Here is a 25,045-nt window from a genome sequence, read left to right as displayed (position 1 = left end):
GGAGGATGAAGAGATGAGACAAGAGGAGGAGAGGGGGGCAGGGGTTCAGGGGGGATGGGATGTGAGGAAGAGGATGATGAAGACTGTAACTAGGTCATCAGAGAAGGTGATTCTTAGTGTGTTTAGTCTGTTCTAGAGGTTGGAAGGGGCTAGGATGGACACAACAGATTTGGGACAGTAGGACAGGTGTAGGACAGTTGGAAAATGTGAGTGGAATAATGGACAGTCCACCCTCCTTTAAAACAACACACTCACATTTTTAGGAGATTGTATTAATCTTTTTATTAAAAGACCTATTCAGGCACTATTCATCATTTTAACTCCAGAGAATTCGCTTTTGAAAAGCTTGTTTATTCATTCTCAGAACCACACTGAGCCTGCTAGAAGCCGAACACACTCTGCAACTACTGCAGTCCCTTGCTGCACTCAAATGTTAGCATATGGCTTTAAGTACGAAATATCCTTCATTTTTAGCTTAAGGACAAAAAAAGTCTTACATTCTGTGATACAAATACAGAGAAGCTACATGGGTGATAGAGGAGACTGAGAGATCATTTTCTTTGGAACAGAGTGTCACGGGTCATGTGGATAACAGTTCATACATGGAACAGTTGGAACAGTGTGGATCCCAAAAGACAGCTTAAGGGATACACAGCGATAACAAAAGTTTGCTACTGTGGCTTAGAAAAACCATTCATTTTGTGACACATCGCAGGAAATCGAGAGAAGGAGAGAAAGGTAGCCGTGAGAGAAATATTCAGCAGATATTTTCAAGCGTGCGCAGTTCTACAGTCTTGAAGTCCGCGCTTCTGAGGAGAATCCCGGGGTTCTCTTCCACAGTTGACGCAGGAGCAGGCGGAGAGAACAGCTTGTCCTTGTATGTGGTCTGACAGTAAGAGATGGACCAGCAGAGTAATACAATCTTCATTATCACAGAGACACAGACCAGCGATGTCTAAACACACACACACATACAGAGACAATACAACAAGCAGCAGTGGTTTAGAGGTATGCTACAAGCAGACAGACCACTGAAATCCGAACGACGGAACACACACAGCATTGGGACATGTCTCTACGGGTCTGCCCCCAAAACCAGGGCACAGCGGGCGTCAGCTACCGGCATCCTCAGCTAGCTACCCACCTAGAGGAGCATTGACCTTGGTTAGTGCTGTGTTAGACCTGGGTGAAGTCCAGGTGACACGAGCACACTCTTCTCCTCCTCTCCGTCCAGAAGAGTTCAGGTTTCATCTGCAGTCACGTGGACGTGTCTGACCCTGTCTAGGAGGTTGTTGCTAGGTGCTACATGTTCGCAGTCTTCATCATCCTCCTCCACGGCATCATCATCATCATCGTCATGAACAAAACACACAATGTCTAGTTCAATATCCCGGCTCTGTGTTCCGTTGTTGTGTTAAACCCACGTGCTAGAACGGCGTTGGAGTCTTGCGTTCTAGTTCCGAGTTCTAGTCACATGACCTGTCCCCGTGGCGATCCCGTGTTCTAGTGCTCGCGGTCGCGGCGTCGGACCGGCACGGCGAACAGCGGCAGGGTGCGTGTGGAGGAGGCGGGGTTCACATGCGTCTTGCCTTGTTCCGAGGTGTCGGCCACCTCGTAGGAGCACTTCCTCTTCTGGATGGCTTCGGCTCGGACGGCGAGGCTCCGCGCGCACACCGTCAGGAGCACAATGAGCGTGCCCACCAGCAGGCTCACCATTGGCCAGAGGACACAGTGGAGGAGGACGCTGGAGTCGTGGGAACGACGCCAAAGGACGTCGTCTGGCCTGCAAGGGGGAGGGCGGTGTGAGGAGGGGGGAGGGAGGGGGTTAGACAGAGGAGGACAGGGATGGATACACGTAAATACAAGTAAGAATAAAACTAAGCAACGATCATGTTTGAGGGGCAACTTGGAAGATTAGCTTGCTGTTCTTATTTGTCCCTCCCAGCCTCTTAAGATGGGTTTATAAAGTGCAAGCCCTCCAGAACATTACCCCTGTCATCAGTCTGGAGTAGCTGGTACACAAAGTGCAGACTAAGAGTATGTAAGGCAGTCAGTCAGGCTGGGCCTAGTTTATTATGTGCATATATTAGACAAGGCCCTGGCTAAGCAGGGCAACGTGAGGCTGACAAATGGGGAGGGGGGAGGGAGGAGAGGAGAGAGAATGGGAGGAGTGAGGAGAGAGGAGAGGTCTATAGGGGTCTAACTACTGCCAACACTGCACCACCTACTGCAGAGGATAAAGAAAGACAGTCAGAGAGAGAGACAGAGAGACAGACAGACAGAGCAAGAGAGAAAGAGAGATGGAGAGATACAGAAGAGAGATAAGGAAGAGAGAGACACACCATTGTCATTCCACGAGGTTGTCATGTGACATTCTACTACGCCACCTGGTCTCCCTGGTAACGTCACATTGTCAGAGCTTCTCACATCCCTCCTCCCTAGTCCCCTAACCCAGAAATAGATGGTGACACACACAAACACTTTCTCTCTCTCACACACACACACACACACAATAACACCCCCACACACACATGAACACAAACACACACGTATTTGCTCACACACTCCATCATTGAGGCCTGGCCTGGACAAGCTCAGGTCCCTGGGTGAAGGGAGGAACAATACGTAACAGAGTAAACACTAGTCTGGATGCTTGTGCTCTCTCTGTCTCTGGGACTGGGCCGTGTGTCTGTGTGTCTGTGTGTGTGTGTGTGTCTCACCGTCTCTGCTGGTTAAAGAAGCAGGTGAAAGACTGAGAGCTGACCTCCTTGGTCCAGTAGTCCTCCCACCAAAGAACGTTCTTCTGGTTCTTCTGGTTGTCTCGCTCGCAGGGCGGAACGTACGAGCACTGTGTGCAGGGAGCAGCAGGGGCAAGAAACAGTGTTACACATCGGACCTGCAACACAAACCTGGGGCATACTGTATACAATATGTACACTCAAATAATAGTATAGAGCTACGAGACTGTCGGAAGCTAGTTTCCCAATTCTGCACTACTGCCCTACATGGTCTTTTCTAAACATAGTCCAGGGTTGTCTGACTCAGAGGACTGTGTGAGGTCTGAGACAGGCTTCAGCAGCTGTCTGTCAGCCTGTGTGTCTGTGTCAGGCCCGTCAGGAGGCCCGTACCAGACAGGGCCGTGTCTGGGTCTCCAGCCCAGCCAGAGACAGACCTACTCCTTCAGTACAGGGTGAGGATAACTCCAGGGCAGCAGCCTCTCAGCCTCATGATGGGTCATACACCAACAGGGCGACACACACAAACACACACACAAACACACGCGCACACACACACGCACACACACGTGCACACACACACACACACACACACGCACACACACACACACACACACGGGGCCTGATTGTAATCCTGCCAAGGTTCCTTCTCACCGGGGCATCAGGGTTTTTGTGGAAATGCTCTGATTACGGCTGGGTTAGTTGGGGAGGGGTGTGTGTGTGTGGATTTTATGTGCTTTGAGGTGGTTCAGATAATACTGCCTGTCTGAGTCATGCCTTAAACAATTACCTCTCCTTTATGAATGAAAAAAACTGAAACAGCATGTCACATAATTTGGAGATCGTCCAGTGGCCATGGTGATGGCACTGATGTTGACAATCATGACTGAACAGTACAGCTGGGAGGAGAACACACATACACAAACATGGCTGAACACACACATGACTTGCAAAGACATTGCAAGAGTGGACATGTATTGTATTATCCATGAAAAGATAATCATATCAAACCAAAAAATCAATAACATTACTGCAATGCACGCTCAGTTACGTAACATCAAACTGTCACGCAATGTCATTGGGACTAGACTCTCGTAACTGTAACTAGGATTACTGTAGGTTACTGCCTGGGAGAGAGAGAGAAAGAGAGAGAAAGTAAGAGAAAAGGATTATCTTTTGACCCTAACCAAGCCCCCCCCCCCACACACACACACACACACACACACACTGACTCTTCTGACCAGAGCTCTAAGTGCAGCTCTAAGTGTCTTATGATGCCTGCACTCTGCACTGGCCTGGCATTAGGGGAGATTGAGAAAAGCTGTGCAGGGCCTCTGCCAGCCTGGTGACCCTTGGCCCTGTGGCGGTGTAGTGTTGGCAGGCCACACTCTGCCTTGGCCTGGCTGGTGGACAAGCTAATCCGGATGGAGCAGAACTGCTCTGGAACCATTCTGTCTCCACATCATGCACTCTCTCTATCTGCCTGTACCTCAGCTTTACTCTAACCTCTCCTCCACTCCTTTGTCCTGACAAGCACATGTGTGTTTGTGTGTGTGAGAAGATGTGTGGGTGTTGTGTGCTATAGTGCCAGCACGCACGGACAGGACACCAGAGCCTCGTGTTCCACTCACACACTAATCTGGTTGGAACAGACAAGAAGAAAATAACATTCTTTTACGGAGAAAGGACAGAGGAAGGATAGCTTGAAAGATAAATGCAGAGAGAGAGAGAGAGACAGAGAGAGAGAGAGAGTGAGAGAGAGAGAGAGAGAGAGAGAGAGAGAGAGAGAGAGAGAGAGAGAGAGAGAGAGAGAGAGAGAGAGAGAGAGAGAGAGAGAGAGGAGAGAGAGCGAAGAGAGAGAGAGATAGAGAGAGAGAGAGCAAAGAGAGAGAGCAAAGAGAGAGAAGAAAGAGAGAGAAGAAAGAGAGAGAAACAGAAATGGCCAGCTCAGCAGTGTTCTATTTTTAATTGAGACCAAAAGGATCTGTCCTTGTCCTATACCAGCTAATTCATCTCAGATCTCCTCTCTTTTCTTCTCCTCTACTCTCCTCACTTCCGCCCTCTCTACCTGTCATCCTGTTCCACTCCTATATCCCCGTCAAGGCTCCTTTACATCTCTCTCTCCGTCCCTTCATCCCTTATTTGTCCCTCTCTCCCTCTCTCCTTCCCTGTTTTTCCTCTCCCTGAGGTTGAATGAAAGTGACATATATGAATCAGCAAATCCTCTTTCTCCTCTGTCTTTTCGATCTTCCTCTTTACCATGCTACTCTCCCTTAACCTGGTGGTTAGCAGGACTCATGGGAGGTAGTTGATCCCCATGGGAGGAAAGCTCATGTCTGGGCAGAGAGAGAGACTGTGCCCCCTGGGAACTCTGGAGCCCCTGTCTGTTCCTTATTAACGGTAATTAGCTTACTCAGGCAGAGTTACAGGAGCTAGACACACACACACCCATGAAAACACACACTGCACATACACACACAGGGCGCTCTCATTAACCGTGAAACTCAACCCAGAGGAATCCCTCATCTATCCCCAATCTGAGTGATTCAATCTCTGCCTCCTAACTGAATAACACATCTATCATGACAACATATGGAGACTAGGATGAAAAGAACAGCCACTCCTGTTTAGAGGATTATATCGAGACAGAACACTTGTTTACGCACACACTGTAACACACACACACACACAAATAAACACACACATGAGTCAACAACGTGTGTCACAACACACAACTCTCTTCAAACACAGCATGTAGATAGTCCATGAGCCGTCTTTGTGTTTGTTTGTTTGCTTGTTTGTAACCCCTATCATAATATTGTGGGACAAGTTGAATATCAAAGCGTTTGCCCTGAAACAACCTGGTAGAAATTGAAATCCACTTCTCTCTCTCCTGCTCCCCCTTCCTCTCTCACTCTCCGGCTCTATCATTTCTCTGTGAAAGAGAACGGCTACGTCTGTCAACTTGTGTCTCTATGTTACTTGTAGAGTAATTACCCACGAACGCCTGGGGCAGCCATTACAAAGCGTCACCCGGCTGGCTTGGTCCTGATGGCTCTAAATCAAACTCCAGGATTATTCACATCTAGTTATTATTAGTCTGTCTGTGTATAATCATTCAAATTTGTCCCAGACCGGCAGATGGAGACCCAGTCCCTGGCACACACTCACACACACATTCACATATACACACACACATGCTACTGCATTTGTATTGGAGTGTACTCAGAAGCAGGCAGCCTCTCTCTCTCTCTCTCTCTCTCTCTCACACACACACACACACACGCACACAATAAGTGAAGGACAACTGCTGAGAGATCACAGAACAGAAATACCAGGTAGCAGTGAGCTGCCAATCAGAAACCACATGACAAAGAAGAGTAGTAGGAGTGTGATGATGGTGACCTTTCCTGAGGAGAGAAAGCATCTTTTCGCTGGACATCACTGTGATGTCATCTGTCCCCTGATCTCTGCAGTCTCCCTCAGCCTTTTGGACAATAGGCAGGGAAAAAGAGAGAAAAAGATTGAGGTCTGTGAGTGAGTGTGAGTGTTGTGCAGGGTTCTATCTGCCTGGTGCTGTAGATCATGTGAATGAGACAGGTCATGTAGACATGGCTCCTGAGAAACTCCCACTGCTCACATATATCAGGACTGGGAACGACTGTCTTTCCCCAGCGGAGACCAACGCTCGCACACAGACACTGTCGGAAGATTGGATGTTGAGAAACAGAGATTACCTCAACCCATAAACTCTCTATCTCTCTCTCTCTTTCTACTTATAGTGCCATTAGGTCAAGTCACAGAGTCATTCAAAGAGAATTTATAACTCGGGACACTCAAATATGGAGCCCACTTCATCAATAAATTACACACACAAACACACGCACACACACACTGAATGCTTGTTTGCACATCCACACGCAGCATGAGAAGCGAGAGGAAGGGTCTGCAGATCAAGGCTTATCTCTCGGTTCCTCTCGACAGCCTGAGGGACCGAATCAATGGCCGGTTGACTACAAGTCTCCAGGAGATCTTGCATCGAGGTTAGATCACAGTGCCTCACTTTCACTTTCATTTACTCTGAACTATCTTAAGAGCCTGGTTACTGGAGGATGATTGACCTCAATTAATCTTCTTCACCCTCCCTCCCTCCCTCCCACCCCCATTTTCTCCTTCCCTCATCCCTAAGAAGGAGGAAAGACTCATTCGTTTGGTGGAGGTTTAACATATTCAGTATGACACGAGGCTCATCAATATGACCTCTCTCCCTGCACGCGCGCGCACACACAAGCACGCATGGCACTCCCTCTGAAGTGAATGACCCTGTGTAAAATGGAAATGGGCTCCACCAGCATCCATTCAAATGGATTCAAACAAAACCTAAAGAGTGAGCAAATTACTTTTTCTCTCAGCCGATGGTGCTACCTTTCCACTCTCTCTCCCTTACACTCGCAACATTAAGAAAAGTCCATAAAGGCCAGTGGAATGAATCACATCAGTCCTAGAAATTCCATCAGCACACAGGTGTCTGTGTGTACAGTGTACACACAGACAGGGCTTTGAGGCAGGCCTGAGGATGTGATATATAACACAGACAGATACTGGAGGGGACAAGCGGTTGATAACCGCACACACACACCATGCCACCCACACACACCATGCGACACACAATCACACCATGCAACACACACACACACACACCACTCATCTGGATATTTCCAGTTGTCTCTAGAACAAGAGTTATAATCTGGGAGGGAATGTACATAACCAGACAGAAGAACACAGCTTGACACATCTGGAATGTAATCCCAACAATCCAAATCTCTGTTTGCCTCTCATCTCCTCTCTTCAGAAGCCAATTTAAATCCTTACTTGGATGGGCAGTCTACCTCTCTTAAGTACTGAGTCGCGGACTGGAGGAACTTGAGACAGATGGGAGCATGTATATATGTCTATGGATGGGAGGTAGGAGAAGGCAGGATTCCATTCTCTACTGAGAGGGTGTGTGTGCGCGCGTGCGCGTGTCTGTGTTGGTGTGCGTGCGATATGTGCGTATGAATGCTATCACAAGACCACACTGATGTGGCACTTTAGACTTTGCACACTTGCACATGTGGCCCTTGTATGTGGTATGAATATCCGTTTCCTGGTACTGGCTTTGTGATTGTATTTGAAGCTTGAGCTAGAGATCCCAACCTTGGTCCCAGTCTCTGGAGTAGAGGGAAGTTCCGAGGTGAACCGAATCCCTGAACACTGCTCTCCATCCATAAGGGCTCTCAAACCTCTCAGCTTGTAATTAAACGGTGGTCACATCGACCACCTCTGTGTGGTTATCTGCCTGTGTGTGTGTGCGCGCGTCTGTCTGTGAGTATTCGTATATGTTTTTTTGTGTTTGTGTTTATTCCTATCGATGTATTGTACCTGAGTGCGTGTGTGTGCATTTGTGATCATGGCTTCAGAAAGTGTTCAAGGTTGAAGGGTCTCATCTCCTTGGAAAACATTCGACATTATAGTACTCTAAAGACTCTAAAGAAGTGCAGCTATGTTGTAAGCACTGCAGCAGAATGGAAGGTTTGACAGGGACCACACTTACACAGACCCACTCACACACACGGACATGCTCTGACAAGCGTGAATGAGGGCACTCTAAGATTGTCTTTTTACAATCCCATTTCGTTTTCAAAAAGAGTTCAGCTTTGTTGAGATAGAGTACAAATTGATCTCCGCTACTTGTCACTTTGAGGCTAAGCAACAAGGCAGGGCACAGCCAATGGACCATTTAGAGTATGGATCAACACAACAGAGTCTCATTTAAACCTCCGCACCCTGGTTATTTTGGAATGTGTGTATGTGTGAACTGTGTGTGTCTGCGTGCATGTGTTTGTCAGCTTCGATATAGTCACTCAACAACAACTCAACAACATTTACAAACCATCTGTCTGTCTATCCGTCTGCTTCAACATCAACAGCCAGTCCTGCTTTATAGCGTTACCATGACGATAAGACAACGTAAGATGGGTACGGGAAGGAGACATGCTGCCCCGTGATTGGTGAACATGTTGGGAGCTCCAAACCAGCTGACGTATGTGTGTGTGTGTGTGTGTGGTAGAGGCATACAGTGTGTGAGTGTGTGTGGTAGAGGCAGACAGTGTATGTGTGTGTGTGGTAGAGGCAGACAGTGTATGTGTGTGTGTGGTAGAGGCAGACAGTGTGTAAGTGTGTGTGTGTGTACCGTTCTAATGTCACATCACTCAGCGGTTCCACAGGTGCTTTAATCAAGTCATTACGACCCTCAACTTCCCAGGAGGCTTTGCTCTCATTACCCCTTTTTCCAAAAGGTCAACTGACCCCCAGAGACAAACCAACTACTAAGGCTGTTGATGACATATACCTTCATTCATCTGCTCCTCGATCTGCTCCCTCACTCTACTCCTTTTTCTGTCCTCTCATCTTTTCTTCCCTTGTTCATACACCTAGCAGAAACCACTGGAACGCTCGTCCTGTCCTCCTCGTCCTGTCCTCTGTCCTGTCCTCTGTCCTGTCCTCCTCATCCTGTCCTCTGTCCTGTCCTCCTCGTCCTGTCCTCTGTCCTGTCCTCCTCGTCCCGTCCTCTGTCCTGTCCTCCTCGTCCTGTCTTCTGTCCTGTCCTCCTCGTCCTGTCCTCTGTCCTGTCCTCCTCGTCCCGTCCTCTGTCCTGTCCTCCTCGTCCTGTCTTCTGTCCTGTCCTCCTCGTTCTGTCCTCTGTCCTGTCCTCTGTCCTGTCCTTCTCGTCCTGTCCTCTGTCCTGTCCTCTGTCCTGTCCTCCTCGTCCTGTCTTCTGTCCTGTCCTCCTCGTTCTGTCCTCTGTCCTGTCCTCTGTCCTGTCCTTCTCGTCCTGTCCTCCTCGTCCTGTCCTCTGTCCTGTCCTCTGTCCTGTCCTTCTCGTCCTGTCCTTCTCGTCCTGTCCTCCTCGTCCTGTCCTCTGTCCTGTCCTCTGTCCTGTCCTTCTCGTCCTGTCCTCCTCGTCCTGTCCTCTGTCCTGTCCTTCTCATCATGTCCTCCTCGCCCTGTCCCCTGTCCTGTCCAGTCCTCTGTCCTGCTGCAACTACTATACAGTGCAGACTGGCCCAGTCACAGCTGAGCGGTGTCATTATCTGCAATTATTATTTAATCAAGTCTAATCAAGTCTATAGCCAACCCTTCATAACCACTTCAGCTACAAGGCCATCGTCTCCACTCCCCCTAATGCCGCTTCAACCCCCCCACCCTGTCTCTCCTCCTCTCCATCCCCCAACACCACCTCTATACCACTTCCTTCACGTCCTGTACCTGTCGGTTTATCCTATGTGAGAAGGAAGGACTGAGAAATGGGGGCGGGGCTTGGAAGGACTTGAACACACACACACACGTAAACGCCTCTTCTGTGGTGTAATCAATGAAAGCGTTATGAGCACAGAACTGTGACCCTGGAACCCACTTAAATGAAGTGCCAAATCTATATAATCACATTTTATTTCCTCCTCCTCTGCCTTCAGACTAACTATTCAGCTCCCTTTAAGGGATGCAGGAAACAGCAGCTCTCCTACTTACAATGGTGCATGTGTGTGTTGGCAGTTAACAAATCGCTGAGACTAAGAGGCTGTTTTTGTCCATGACAGCTTTTCACCTTAACTTCCAGTCTTTAGAGACTAACTATCTGTTTTGTTTGCCTCTATCAAACCAAGCCTCTATCAAACCACATACACACAAACCCCAAACATACACACACACAAACATTTGGAAAGCAACAATCAATATCAGCTGTTTTAAGAGCAAGTCACGCATTGAATTCTAGCAGTCCACAATCCTTAGTCACGACAAACAGAAAACCTTTGGTTGGGACTGAGACAAGCCTTCCCTGAGCGGTGCTGCAAAAAAACCTCAGACAGCGGTTTGTGGCCAAAGTATAGACATACTGCATCCTTTCATGTTTACAGATTCATGGTCACAGTCACCCGAGGGATTGCCTCCCATGTGTCCTCTAAACGATTGCTTCTTTTATTTGGGAGGGGTGTTTTCAGTGAAGTCCTGTGCTCCAAACCCTGCCCTCTCCCCAAACCTGGGTGTGGACCAGGGGAGGTAGCCTCCCGCCTCTCTGCAACACGTGCGGCTACGTCTGCCGGCCGTTACCATGGCCGCTCCTGGCTGTTGCCATGGCAGCCCAGCAAATATAGAGAGATGTGACAGGGAGTTGGGGAGAGGAGGGTGCTGTGTGGTTACCATAGCGCCAGGGGAAGAGGGGATGAGGGCCTACGGGCGTGACGTCGGTGGAATGAGGTCTGTTAGTGAGAGCAGAGAGAGAGAGAGGACAGAAGGGAGGGAAGGATTTGGGGGTGAGGAAAAGGTGAGGTGGAGATGTGTGGGGGTGAGGGGGAAGGTCTAAGGAGGATGAGGATGAGGAGGGGGTTGAGGAGGGAGGGAAGAAAGGTGACAGAAGGGGGTGTGAATGCCTAATACAAGACTTGACACTGGATGATCACACATGTATGTTCTATTCTTTGAAATGTTTGTAAAAAAAAAAAAGTATGTATGCTTGCAGTTCATCAAGCATACAAACGCACACACATACAGACACACACACACACACACATATATAAGCACACACACAGACACACACAAATGCGCACACATATATAAGCACACACAAAAACACACTTTTATTCTGATTTTTCTCCAATCTCTGGTCCTTTCATCCATACTGCCTGACTCATTAGGACTCATCTGCACCAGGCTGTGATGATTTTAACTTCATGAAAGTTTAACTTGTGAAATACTGAAACGTTTAAATCCACTATATCAGTAATAATGTTTTTTGTTTGTTTGTTTTTTAAGTTTTTAATAGTCTGGACAAGACTGTAAAAGAAAGTATTCCAAATCGCTCTTCCTACTGATTTGGTCAGCTATGAGAAACTTGGCATCCCTAGCCTCATGTTGACCATTAATCATGATCATTCTACACCACAACCATCACCAGCGAGTGACCGAGATGAGATGGTCGCCTTTCGAGGACTCACCTTTGGATTGAGCACCAACTGCTGTTCGTCGAAGTGGAGGAGAGCTACAGAGTTGGACTCGGAGTTGTTGACAAAGATCTGGAGGCAGGGATACAGCGACGTGCCCTTGCAGTCCGCCCCACACGTGAAGACGCATTCGAACATCTCCTCTGGCCGGAGCACGGACACCACGGTGCAGTTGGAGGGCTTGCTCTGCATGCTCTGGAGGGTCGGGCTGAGCCAGCAGAAGCCGAGAATGAAGAGAGAGAGAATGCCACAAACTATAAGGAAGAGTCCCAGTCGAATACTCTTATCTTCCGCCTCCGAGTACTCGTACGAAACCCTCATTTTCGCCATCATTCCTGGTCCGTGCGTCTAGCTGGCTGCATGGATGAAAAGATTGCGAAGCGATGGAGATGGGCGCGTCTGTTTATCTCCTGCCAGCCCAATAGGAAGCCCCAAATAGGAGCTATTTCCTCTTCCAAACTTCCCTTTGCCACTCTCTCTGCTCTCTAGTCTTTGTGGTCTGCCGCCCGGTGTCAAGAGAACTTGGCAAAAGCGGAGTCGCCAGTGCTGCCCTGCCCCCTCCTCTTACGCGTGAGGTTTCTGATGCATATCTCGACGCTCCATCCAGATTTGGACTTTGTTGAAGCTGTATGTTGCATCTGGGATTAGGTAAGCCTCTTATGCAGAAATAGCACGGGGTTCTGAGCAAATATGTGCCCTTGCCTTGGATGATGTGCGCTTCTGTCTTCACTGCCTCCACTATACGCCGCACGGACAGTATAGCTCGGACTGGCCGGATAGAGACTGCTCTCTCGGCCGGCCGAGGCTCTGGCAGCGAGCCTAGCGGATGGCGTGCCAGTAAGACAGGATGAAAGTTGAATGTAGTCTACCAACAACCGTTTACATTTCAAAAAAAGGGCTAAAACAGCTGAAAGAAGGGAAAGACAGTTGGGCACTGGCGCATCGCCAAGGGCCGTTAGAGACAGACTACAGCGGACCTGTTGACTCAGTATAAACTTACCTAGATGAAGAACGTCTTCAATCTGTGATTTAGTCTACCCAAATTGCCACAAGCATGATCAAATACAAGCATTTCGCACGAGGACGTGACATCACAGTTTGGCACAAACACAGAGATTAGGCCTTAGCCTACGTCCAGATATATAAAAAACAATCATTATGCGAGCAGTGTTATTGCTATGTCCGAAGCAGCGATAAGCAAAAGCAACGACGTGTAGTCCACGTGCCTGAAAGGCCCGTCTAGGTCACATCTGTTCTTTTCCTCGACATGTTCTTAAACTGTTAAATAACCGAGGTCCTAATCTCCAGTAATTCTGCTCATAGATTGTCTAACCCCACAGCTATTTGCTTAGAACATAAGTTTCAAACGAAATGTTATAGAAGTCTGATTTGATATCAACTTTGAATTCGATTCTGACCAGTTTAGGGATATGACATTGGAATAGGCAAGTATACTTTCCCCGAAAACATTCATTTTCATAGTGACCTATGACGTACAAAGCACAAAGACACCCAACCGGTCGTAACCTATCAGGAGAAAGTATCAGTCTCTTTCCTCGGGGGTTAACAGTTATTATGAATCTGCCAGACAGACATGCTTCTCTGGCAGATCTACAGGGGCTGTCATGGGGTGAGAGGAGAAAGAGAAAGGGAGAACAGGGAAAGGGGCATGGCTGTGTGTTTGGTGGACAAAGACAAACACAATGTGTGTGTGAATTTGTGATTGATTTTGATAGTGTGTGGGAGGGGAGTGAATGATGTCACCTATACTCCATTGACACTATTCAATAATAGTAAACAAACCTGTACATCCTGTCAGCAGACCTACATTGCCATCAGACCATTTACATTACATTTACATTTAGTCATTTAGCAGACGCTCTTATCCAGAGCGACTTACAGTAAGTACAGGGACATTCCCCCCCGGGGCAAGTAGGGAGAGGTGCCTTTCCCAAGGACACACCGGGGAATCGAACTGGCAACCTTCTGATTTCTAGCCCGCTTCCCTCACCGCTCAGCCACCTGCCTCCCACAACCGTACTCTCGGTAGGAAACTCAAGTAGGCCCTTAACCTTGACTAAAGGAGACTCCTGATCCAATATGTCACATTTGCTTGCTGGCTTTAGGTCTGGTCTGTACCTAACACTGCTGGCACATGAAACCAATTCAGTTATATTTTGTATTGTATTGTAGGCTACCTATTCTAGTTGATTGTATTCGGTTCGATTTCAGCTGTTGCTATGGCCTGGCCCTTGCCCTCTGAGGAAACTTTGGTCTGTGCTTTGTCTCTGTCTTTCTCCAGGAGAGGAGCTTCCCTCCCTGCCTGCAGCTGGGACTCTGCTATGTGGGTCAAGATGTTTTCTGCACAGCCCTCTTCAGATATCTCTCATTAGCACACACTGGATAGCAAATTGAATGTGAAATAGGATGTCCTAGCCTCTTGCATATTTATCGTGTAGAAGTAACAGTGTGCTAGTTTGAGAAAGATGTGGGTTTTGTTTTGCATGTCTGCCTGTATGGTCCCTATCAACTGGATTAGTTCTTCCTAAGGCCATCAGAGAGCTGGGTCAAGTCACTGTCCTCTTACTCACACAGTGCTCCTCCAGAAGGCCTATGTCAAAGGGAAGATTGCTTTCCGCCAACTGCGCTAGGCAGTGGCTGTGCTGATGGGCTTCTGATTATCAGCTGGTCCAGCGAGTGCACCTCGTCCCTCAAATATAGGGAACCAGATGACATTTGGGTTTCTTAAAGAATATTCCGTTTATACCACAGTCCTACAGGTCCTAGGCCTATATGTTTTTTAGACTGTAAATCTTAGGCTATTGGTATAGCCTACCCGCACTCCCTTAAGATGAATACTCTCCCTGTCATACGTTTAATGTTTCGATATTTTATATTGAGGACTGGTTTTATTACCGTATTATATTTTTAGTGCTCTCACCTTGGTCTCACGAGGAATGGGATGGCAACAAATCATCGACCGACACACAAGGCTTTAAAGTTATTGTCTCCGTGCAGTTATCGGCTCTGCACTGCGCCAGCTCCGTTATTTTTCTGGCCCGCTGCACTGCTGGAAAGTGGTTCAGCTTTTTGAAAGAAATTCGCGGTGAGTTATTACGCCCCAGAGAAACACCAACTTTAATTAGCTTTTGCCTAATTGCAAATATTTGCAATCGGTTCCCAGAACAATTGGATATCCTATATTATTTCTTCAGTTTTACTTTTGAAAAGCTACGTAACTCGGACCTGAAATGCTTCCACGGATAATTTAATCAACCAATTGGGCCTTCATATGAAAATAAGAGGGGTTTGGAGTGAAATATTTCTCTATCGCAAGTCCACCTACTCTTGACTGTCCAAAAGATGGCGCTACGTACGTTCTAGTATTTTAGGGAGCATTAATAAGAGGTCTTTGAATTAGACCTAAGACAAAACCAAAGAGACACCTTTTTAAAGTCAAGACTTTCGCTTGACCACTCACACATCTCAATTTCAATCAAAATGCACAGCAAAGCAAAGTTAAAATAAAAATGTTCGCACATTTCCCCCCCAAAAAACTCCATACATAACCTGTCAGAAATGCCATACACACAGAGCACATCCAGGACAGGCTTACGACATCATTACAAAATCAAGCAGCCGGAATTACAAAATACAAGATCAGTTTGTTCTCATTATCAATATTTTTTTTTATTGGTTTTTCTTTTCCTATGAAAAGCTGCCGTTGAAAACAGCCAAACGTCAAAGTGCCTCAGTCCTTCTGCTCCAATCATATCCCTCCACACGGGTCACATGGGTGTGGGTGTCCATGGCTCACTCAGCGTTTGGCTCTAGTTGTGTTGTCGCCGTGATTGTTATTGTTGTCCAATTGTCAGGTCAGGTGTTTAGGCATTGGCCCCTGGTCAGGTAGTTTCAGAACAGTCTGGTTGACACTGCCCCCTACGGGTCTGTATTGCGTCCACGCCGACCTCCTAAAAACGAGGTACAGCATGGCAACTTTTTCTCTTCTTTAAGTTTTTTTTTTTTGCATTTTACTTCTCCAAAATAGATGTCATATATATAATATATACACATTCGTACATACATGTCATTTTTTTGTGTGATGTCCCCAAGAAAACTTAAAAAAGGAAAAAGAAACAAAATGTACACATCTATTACAAAATTGCAACAACAGGTGAGAATGGTGGCTCGTCCTGGAACTGAAACCTGCTACCTCCTACACAGGTGGTGCTCTCTGCTCTATACCAGAGAGAGGGGGAGATACATTCAGGGAGGAGAGGAGTGAAAACATGAGGATGAAAGGAGGGAGAAAGAAAGGAAAGAAAGAAAAAAAATGTGTGCTTGTTCAGAGGTGCTTGTCTTTCTGGAATTTAATTGTGGTGAGATTGTGAGTGTCGTTACATAAGGAATCCACAAACATCTTTTGTGTTCTTTTATTACGAAATAGTGCTACAATGAACATTGCATTTTTCACCTGGCCTCTTTGACTGTTTTGTTTGTCTGTGCTATAGGAAGGTAGGGAAGTGGTGAGGTTTGATTTCCATGTTATTGTCTCTGAACACCATAGAAACTGGTACAACTCTGTCACGGTCAGAGTTTTTAGGTAGGTCTGGAGGTGAGTGTGTATGTACAGCTTTGTGTGTGTATGTGACGGTGATGTCCATTGTCTAGCCTCGTATGTCTGTCTGTTCGTTTGCAAGGAGGCGTAAACCAAAGTCTGAATGTTCAAACGACAACAAAACAAAAAATGGGAAAAGGAAGAGAGAGAAGAGGAGGAAAAGAAAACAAAAATGTTAAAAGAAAGCGTCTGTTTTTGGGCAGCACATCGTTCTGGGGAGGCGGGCACCTCTCCGAGCCAAAATGGCGGAGGGTTGGCCTATCTGAGTCCTGATTGGCCGATCTGTCGTTAAGGAAGGAATAAAAACCATTGGAGCCTGAGCCAATCACAGGAGTTTCTGCAGCTGCTGCGGTCGGGGATTCACTGAGTGACGGGCCAGGACAGCCACTCCCTTGTGGGGCGTGGGTGGGATTGAGCAGCCAGTCAGCCAATCTTAGAAGGCTTGCTGGGCAGGGTTGTAGTTGAAGGTGGAGGGAACATGAGGACGCTCTTCCAGCTTGTCGTATTCCAGGTGGAACTCCTGAAGGAGAAACAAGCATGTCAGTATGTCACTCACATGCGTACTCTCTCTCCCTGTCTCTCTCTCTCTCCATCTCTCTCTCTCTCTCTCTCTCTCTCCATCTCTCTCCCTGTCTCTCTCTCCCTGTCTCTCTGCCTCTCTCTCTCTGCCTCTCTCTCTCTGCCTCTCTCTCTCTGCCTCTCTCTCTCTGCCTCTCTCTCTCTCAAACACACTCACTTCTTCCCAAAACACTATCAACTCCCTCTCAAACTCACTCACAGACAGGTCTCAGTCGGTCTCAGTAGGTAGGGAAGTGAACAGTACACGTCAGGCATGTAAACTCAGATGAGACAGGGGTGTTGTTACCTTGGCAACCTTCCTCCAGTTAAGACAGTCGAAGAAGTAGTACGTGCCCCTCTCGTAGGCATTGGTCTTCAGTGTGGGCTCCATGCCCGGCGCCCGTGTGATCCACACCCGCTCTTCCTTGTGGTACCGCCAATCCCGGTTGAACCTGATTGGACAGGGCGGTCAGCTATGGGTTACATGGCTGAAGCTAATTGGTCCGAGGATAGAGGTAAGAGTCAACGGGGTGGAGCTGACTGCATCAGAACAAATAACTGTATAAAAGAGCAGTGCCACCGATCGCCTGCAGTTCCTCCATCGCCCTGTAGAGGGCGATGGAGGCCAGCTAGTAGTGTGGCATACTTACAGTTCGACTGCAGCCAACAGCTGTAGCAGGTCTCCTCCGTTCATGTAGTACAGGTAGAACAACAGGTCCTCGCCATACCTCGACAGCTTGATAGCAGCCAGCTACACACAGGAAGAGGACAGAGAGAGGACAAAGAGACGGAGCGGGGAGAAGGAAAAAAGGATGAGTTGAACATCGCTCTCTCTCCAGCCACCCGCCCTCTCAGACAGCAACACCCCTAGCAGCAGCTCCAACAGAGGCCTCAGCGGCGGCCTGCTTCGCAGCAACAGCAGCCCAGCAACATGATGAATCAAGTGCCCTTAAGGTCTAGTCATGCCAATAGAAAGGGGTTGCACTCAACTCTGCAGAGCGCCCAGTCCTACAGTCCTACACCTATCCCCTGGTGAGATAAAAGCTGGCTGGCTGTCACTAGTGCACACAGACAGGGCAGAACAGATCACACCGTTAGCTGGGTCCAGCACTAGACCGGCTACAACCACCACTCTGTCACGCTACGCCAATCAACTCCAGATCAATTTAGATGCAACTAAAAAATCGAAACGCATCCGTTGTGTTTGATCCAAACATCCCTGGGCCATCAACATAGTGAGAGCTGAAGTCCTCTTCCTACTACACAGAGCTGCTCTCAGTGGGGCCCGGACTGCTGTCAGGTTGCATTTGGACATTTTAAAATACAGTTACGGTGTAATTGTATGTATGTATGGAGAATCCACGTGGATGAAAGACCAGGTGAATTCATGGCAGTGTGATTTAGTTGACTGTAGAGTGGTGGTCTTTACAGCTCTAATTAGATTTGAAGAGGCCATTCAACTTGAAAGATTTCAGGATGAATCTGTGCAACTAAAAGCAGTTTAGAGCCCCAACTTCTCTTATTGAGAATGTTATCATTATCATTGAGAATGATAACGTTATTGGAAAATGACAATATTGTACAAAGGGTACTCCATTGTCATATTTTTTTTTATTTTTGTTTTGTGAAGTAATTGTGTATTGTGTTGGCAAGCACCTACCTTGTCCCTTATGTGAATGTTGGTTAAATACTCAGATGGAACATGGAAATCTGAAAGAGGAGATAGAAAGGAACTGATTTAGTCAATAATACTACAAGCCACTTTAAAAGAAACCTCCAGACTGAAGAGGGAGTCTCTGGTTCCCTTCCCCAGTTCTAGGGCACCCTGCCAGGGCAGGAGAACTCACCAATGTCCTGGGGTCGACATGGAGCTGAGGCCCACGGAGATGCAAACTTGGGATACAAGTTTCTGTAGAACAGAGCAGAGCGTTAAGCCTGTCATGCTGCCCTGTCATGTCAGCTACAGTACTACAACACCCAACAACCAAACTTGACACCTCCGAGACATCAATCTACCCTGCATCTGGCCTGACACGGCAGCCTCAGCTCCCATTGGCCACTAGTCACACTCTGACCTATCAGGGCTACAGGTGATCTACTGGGGCAGGGCAAGGCGCTCTGTGACACACACAGGGATTAGCAAGACATCAGAGGCTTAACAGTGATCTCTAACACTAACACACACACACACACACAAACACACACACAAGTAGAACGGCCGACTGGAGTGTCTGAAGTGATGCCCCTTGGCTTGTGGGCCCTGGGTGCGAGGTTTACTTACTCAGGTGAGTTGAGGTTGAGGCCCAGGGTGGTGAGGTCGCTGCCCAGGGCCAGGTGCACCATGCCAGGGTCCGTCTCTGCCGCCCTGATGAACGTTAGCAGGCCGATCATCCCAAATTGGTCTGTTACCATCCCTGAGGGAATGTTCGTCACCCGGCCTGGGCCCACACACACACACACGTTTCATTGTTATGCTCACCAACACAGTTTTGCTTCTAGTTTAGTCTTTTGAGATGGGTTGTGTGTTGTGGAGCACTGGGTTGTGATTGGTGCAAGTCGGGGAGAGGGGGCGGAGGCTCACCGTCAGGTAGCACCTGGATTCCTTTCTTCTGCTGGTTGTTGCTAGGCGCCGTGGAACCCTTGTCTCCGGGGAACTTGGGGCCGTCTGTGCTGGACGAGCTCTTGCCTGAAGAGTTCAGATTCTGCAGAGGGAGACAAACAGTCCGGTCAGTGAGAGAGGAAGAGAAAGTGTGTGTAGAAGGACTTAAGTGTGAGAAACCGTGAGAGAAGAGGGAGAGAAACAGAGAGAAAAAGAGACTGAAAGTGAACAAGAGAGAGAATAAAAAAGGGAGAGAAGTAGAGAGAAAGAGAGAATGCCAGCTCAGCAGGTAGCAGCACTGGGTCTGGGTGAGAGAGCAGCTGACCGTCTTGCTGTCGTCGCCGGCCGACGTGGGGTCCTTGTAGTTGGGGCCGGGCAGGGCCGGGAAGTCCTCGTTGTGGATGGAGAAATCCTGGCTCTGTTCACTCGACGGCTTGGTCACCATGCCAACTGGTGAGGGATAGTATAGCGAATCTTCAGGGAAGTATGTTAGCGATAGCAACGTTGAAGTGCATGCTTTTCCCACCCCCCCACCCTCGCCCGAATTGTATCTCCCTCTTTATCACACACAAACACCGCTCACCATAGGGGGCCCTCCCTGCCAGAGGGTTTAGGAGAGGCGTAGGGTTCCCTTCTCTTCGACTCCTGTCTGCAAGCGCGGGGAAGTCCGACAAGTCCAGCCCTGTCACGTTCTCGCTGCCGTCTACACACACACACACATACAAAACCAACAGTTACATACTGACGAACAGATGGGCAGGCTTGCCGCTGAACTGTACCAGGGAAATATGTGTGCGTGTGCAGGTCTGTGTCACCTGTGCCATTGAAGATGTTGGTAGATAACGAGTTGTTCATCCCAAACGCTGGATTCCTGTTCATACCAAACCCCGACATGCTGAAACACAAAACACACACATGTTGTTACACACCAAACAAAAGCTGGAGCGACGCACTCCATCTGAGGTGTGTGTGTGCGTGTGTGTGTGTACCTGTTGATGGTGAAGGGTTGCCGTGACTGCTGCTGCTTGGGCATACAGATGATGCTGGGCGAGCTCCTGTTGGGGCTGCCCAGCCCTGAGCTGCCCATGCTGTTGGTCCTGCCACCCCCCATGCCCGGACCTGCCTGGCCCCCCCCAACCTGGTTGTGGTTCAGCATGTTCCTGTTGCTCATCGGCAATATGCCCCTGGAGGGACAGGAGAGATTAGTCACAGGAAACATCCCATTCCAATCCCCTTCAAAGGGGAGAGGAGGGTGTGTTTGTACTGACCTCCGTTTTAAGAGCTTATTCTACCTGAGGGCTGTGTGGGGTTTGGCGTGTAGGGCCCTACCTGCTTGGCGAGGGCGGGGTGTGGAGGGACATGGTGGGCACTCCCGTCGTGGGGGGCACGTGGCTGGGCAGCTGGGAGCCTTGCTGTGGTAAGCTGCGGTTCAACTGAGGCGTGCTGTTGTTCATGCCCCTCATAGGAAAGCCTTGTGCACCTGGAGAGGAAGGGACAAACACACAGTCAACACAAATCACAACAGACTCCCGCCTGACCGTTGTCGTCTTTCTGCTCTTTTCTATTATTATTATTATTATTATTGGTGGTTGTTGTTGTTGTTCAATGCTGCCCTACTCTTCCTTGCTTCCTTTATTAGCATGTAGGGTGGTTATTGCCAGCTCCGGTCCTGGCCTCAGAGGTGAAGTTACTCCCCTTGTGATGCTCGCTCTCTCTCTCTGGGCAGAGTAATGATGTCTATCCAGGCACCTCTTTCTATCTGGTAACCAAGGCAACAACCCCCACACACCTGCCTACAGGCCTTACCCACTGGTACACGTTATTATCAACGTGTGTGTGTGTGTGTGCTTACTTTGTGGGCCGTATAAACTGGCTCCGAGCTGCGATAGTTGACCTGACGACGACGGGGATGGAGAAGCCAGCATCTACAAGGAGACAGAAGAAAACACACACACACACACACATTAGTCACAACCTTTAACCTGACCCACAACAGTGGAGGCGATCTGAGGTGACTGAGATGAGATCATTTTTCTCCAGCCCCAGATGATCCAGGATGCAGCTCATAAGTAATGGCTGGGGTGAGTCTGGTGAGAGGCATTCTGGCCAATACTGTCAACAACAGAGCAGAGCGTCATCATGCCATTCCTCTCCAGGCATGTCCAGCACAGCGACCTGACCCTCCACCTCCTCACACCAGCAGACAGACCTCTGGGCAGCCTGGTGTCACACTCCCCATCCCCAGACCAGTGTCTGGTGAGCAGCACTAACCTGACCCGGCCTAACCCTGAGGGCATAATTCCAGCTTGGCATGGCTTGGCCCTAGACAGGGCCAGAATGTCCACACACCAGGCCCAGCCAGGAAGAGAGGAATTGGGAAGCCAGAGAACCAGCTCTTTTGGCTGACAGGCTGGGACTGAGAGCAGAGGACGGAGGTGAAGAGTCTGCAGTCACTCTTCCTCTCTGAGCTCACTGCCAGGGAGACCAGACAGCCAGACACCTGACCAGACAGCCAGACACCTGACCATACAGCCAGACACCTGACCATACAGCCAGACACCTGACCATACAGCCAGACACCTGACCACACAGTGGGGGGCCAGACCGTCTGCCGGGTCAGGGGAGAAGGGCTCAGCAGCCCTCGAGGCAGGAGGTCACAGACCTTTAGGGAAGAGTTGTAAGGTGTCTGTGTGTGTGTGTGTGTGTGTGTGTATGGGTGGTGGGGGCATGGATAAGGGTTGAACATACTGGAAGGAAACTTACGTCTTTCTCTGAGCGATGAGGGAACATGGACGGCTGGCCGTAGTATATGCTCTCATCGGGGTAGTCACTTTCGACCCCCTCTACAAACTTCTTTCTTGTTGTGGGAGTATACATGCTGTATGTCACCTGCAGTGGGGGGAGAAAGGGAGAGGATTACAGCTGACTGCACCGTTCAGTCCCTCAGCCCCTGAGGCCAGGAGCCTCTGGCTGATCTTGCCAGAGGCTCTGGGGGTCCTGTCACAGCTGTGCCAGGTTGAGGTGGCACAGGGGTTGGCAGGGTCAGTTGACTCTGCAGAGAATTAAGGGATTTCATTATGGCATTATGGGAAAGGGAATTTGACTACCCCCGTCTGTGTGTCTGTCTGTCTGCCTATCAAGAGGCAAGGCTAACAGAACGGTCATATCAATGGACAACAGAGTCTTGATCCATCCACTCCTTCAACCTACCCATCACTCAATCACCCCCCCTATCAACCCTCACGGCTCCCTGACTACACAATTCCTGTTCACACAACATCTTGCACATGTGGTGTGCTATTGCACACACACACACACACACACACATCATCATCACAGTTCAATGTTTACATGATCTGATGCATTTGGATTTCTGTCTAGTAGATGCAGTTAGATTGGTACTGGGTGGGTTGAAATGGAATTAATAATAAACTTGTAGTTCAGTACATCTAGCTAATATTCTTGCGTCGGTTAGTAAACATGTACTTAATACACTGTAGCTTTGGGCCTGCACATCAACAGATCTACACATCAACAAGGAACATTTAGGAATGCAAGGTAGCTTTACATTAAACGAAACACAACTTGTCAAAACCTACCACGTGCAAAGGTGGCCATGTAGTTTCAAATGTGAAACACTGAACCAAACGTATGAGGATGTTTTAGCCATGAAAGACACCCTGTGGACCTCTAGTCCATACCTCCATTATCCACTGGTGGAGGAATCAATACCACTCCACTGGGAACTTCAACAATGAATAGAAAATCTATTATAGACAACTGTACTTCACCAAACACCACCATGACCTTAGATGTGAGTGGAGACAGCTACCCTTGGGACTGGCTGATGCAACGAAATAAACCTCAGCTAATAGAGCCTGGGAACTTACAACACTGTCACTGTACAATCAAAACATTCACAAACACGAACCCACACAAAACCAGGCTTGACGTGCCTGGGTGACAGTGAGCACACGGATATTGTGAACGAGATACAATCTCGACGACTATCCCTAACGGTTCGATATGTCATAAATACGCGAAAGTTGATAAAAAAAAATAAAGCGTCAAATATCTAGCTACTCATTACTCCAGTGTTCTGTACATTCAAAACAACTAGCCAGTACTATCTAGCACGGTGGCGGGTCAGCTCTGTAGGAAAAACAAATTAACAAAAGAGGGCATGATTACTATATCTGGCCAACACATTTCAACTTGCTAAGTAACTAGCCAGCTAGAACGCAAACAATGGTATGCATTATTAGGTAGGCTGAGCTACGTAGACTAGCTTGAATGTTTAGGCTACATTGACTGGTTCTGTGCTCACCGCCAGCACTAGCACTGATAGCACAACTAACTAGAATGTGACAACGTACAAACAGCAGATGTAAACAACAACCCAGCTAGGTAATGTGGCTAGCAAACTATTACTCGTTGCACTAAGAAGGAATAGCTAATATAAGGGATGCTAACGAGAGCCTGCACAGTGAACGATCTAGCTAGTCTAGCTAGCCTCTACCACTGAGCTAGCTAGCTGTTAAACTACTAATAAGTAGGTAGCAATTTAGTTAACAATCTTAATATCATTACAGCAACCGGAAGTAACATGTGGATAGCCAGTTTACTGTACAATAATAATAATTCAACAACTTTAAAGCATACGCAATATTCACACCACTACCTAGTTGCTAGATATAGCTGTCATAGCCATCGAGATATCAGTCGTTAACTGGGAAGCAAAGCTCGCTAGCTACGTAGACATTGGAGGATCAACCTTAGCAATTCCCTATCTTTTTACAATACATCAGAATGAAAAATTACCTACATGAGGTGCTGACTAGCTATCTAGTTCCATTACTGTTGAAGCCAGAGGTACCGATCGTTAGCTAGATATAGTTAGCTTTAGCTAGTTAGTTAGCTACAACGCTAGCTGTAACTGTACTGTGTCTGTGCTGAACGAGTTGGGCCTGCTCCGCCTCCGTCTAGGCTCTCTCTTGTCTCGCAATTTGTACAGCCTCAAACAAAAACCAACAGCGGTGAACCAAACGATCGGATTAAACCCTACCAACCTGCCTAATTTCTTCCTACCAGGCATTGCTGGAAAACGTAGAAAGTAATGTTTCACATGCAATAGTTCCCCGGTAGAGCGACGACGGTATATTTGAAGGAAAAAAACAGGAAAAAACTCACCGCATTAATTTCTCTTCTCCGAGGATATCCAAGATGGCTGTGTGTTGGTTCGACTGTGGAGGATGCTGGGATGCTGGCTGGACAGCCTTTACCCTATGACCTGTTAGTTTCAACCTCCAAAGCAATCTCAAGTTGGTCTGGCGTGGGAAAGGATGCAGAGGGAAATAACTACTCGTATTGCTATTAGTATAGTCAGTAATATTATATCAGCGCCTAATAAAAATGTACATGTCGTCGAAGATGTCCTGGGTCGGTACGCTCAGTGTAATGATTTTCGTGTGCGTCTTCGAGTCTGCTGAAGACATAC

The 25,045-nt window shown here is 48.1% G+C and overlaps 2 protein-coding genes across 4 annotated transcripts; both read right to left on the bottom strand.

The window, feature by feature from the left end:
• Nucleotides 1-1,503: 1,503 nt before the first annotated feature.
• On the bottom strand, nt 1,504-12,106 carry LOC136960356 (calcium-activated potassium channel subunit beta-4-like). Its single transcript, XM_067254827.1, has 3 exons — nt 11,768-12,106; nt 2,721-2,848; nt 1,504-1,783 (listed from the first exon to the last, which is right to left on the bottom strand). The coding sequence occupies exons 1-3, from the start codon at nt 12,104-12,106 to the stop codon at nt 1,504-1,506; spliced, it is 747 nt and encodes a 248-aa protein (XP_067110928.1).
• A 3,619-nt stretch (nt 12,107-15,725) lies between these two features.
• On the bottom strand, nt 15,726-24,779 carry LOC136959970 (CCR4-NOT transcription complex subunit 2). Of its 3 annotated transcripts, none has more exons than XM_067254218.1 (15): nt 24,739-24,779; nt 22,312-22,437; nt 21,401-21,473; nt 20,878-21,028; nt 20,538-20,732; nt 20,364-20,443; nt 20,132-20,251; nt 19,874-20,022; nt 19,531-19,651; nt 19,231-19,387; nt 18,797-18,858; nt 18,610-18,659; nt 17,600-17,700; nt 17,257-17,401; nt 15,726-16,911 (listed from the first exon to the last, which is right to left on the bottom strand). In XM_067254218.1, exons 2-15 carry the CDS (start codon nt 22,423-22,425, stop codon nt 16,825-16,827), a joined length of 1,605 nt encoding a protein of 534 aa, XP_067110319.1. In that variant the 5' UTR covers nt 22,426-22,437; nt 24,739-24,779; the 3' UTR covers nt 15,726-16,824. The 3 variants fall into 3 exon arrangements, with proteins under 3 accessions (XP_067110319.1, XP_067110320.1, XP_067110321.1); XM_067254219.1 differs by having other exon boundaries at nt 19,874-19,998; XM_067254220.1 differs by lacking the exons at nt 15,726-16,911; nt 17,257-17,401; nt 17,600-17,700 and adding an exon at nt 17,874-18,007.
• Between the last annotated feature and the right edge of the window lie 266 nt (nt 24,780-25,045).

The sequence above is a fragment of the Osmerus mordax genome, chromosome 17 (genome assembly GCF_038355195.1).
Source record: "Osmerus mordax isolate fOsmMor3 chromosome 17, fOsmMor3.pri, whole genome shotgun sequence".
NCBI lineage: Eukaryota > Metazoa > Chordata > Actinopteri > Osmeriformes > Osmeridae > Osmerus > Osmerus mordax.
Note: the sequence above shows the minus strand (reverse complement) of the source record. Positions and strands in the feature narration are given on the sequence as shown.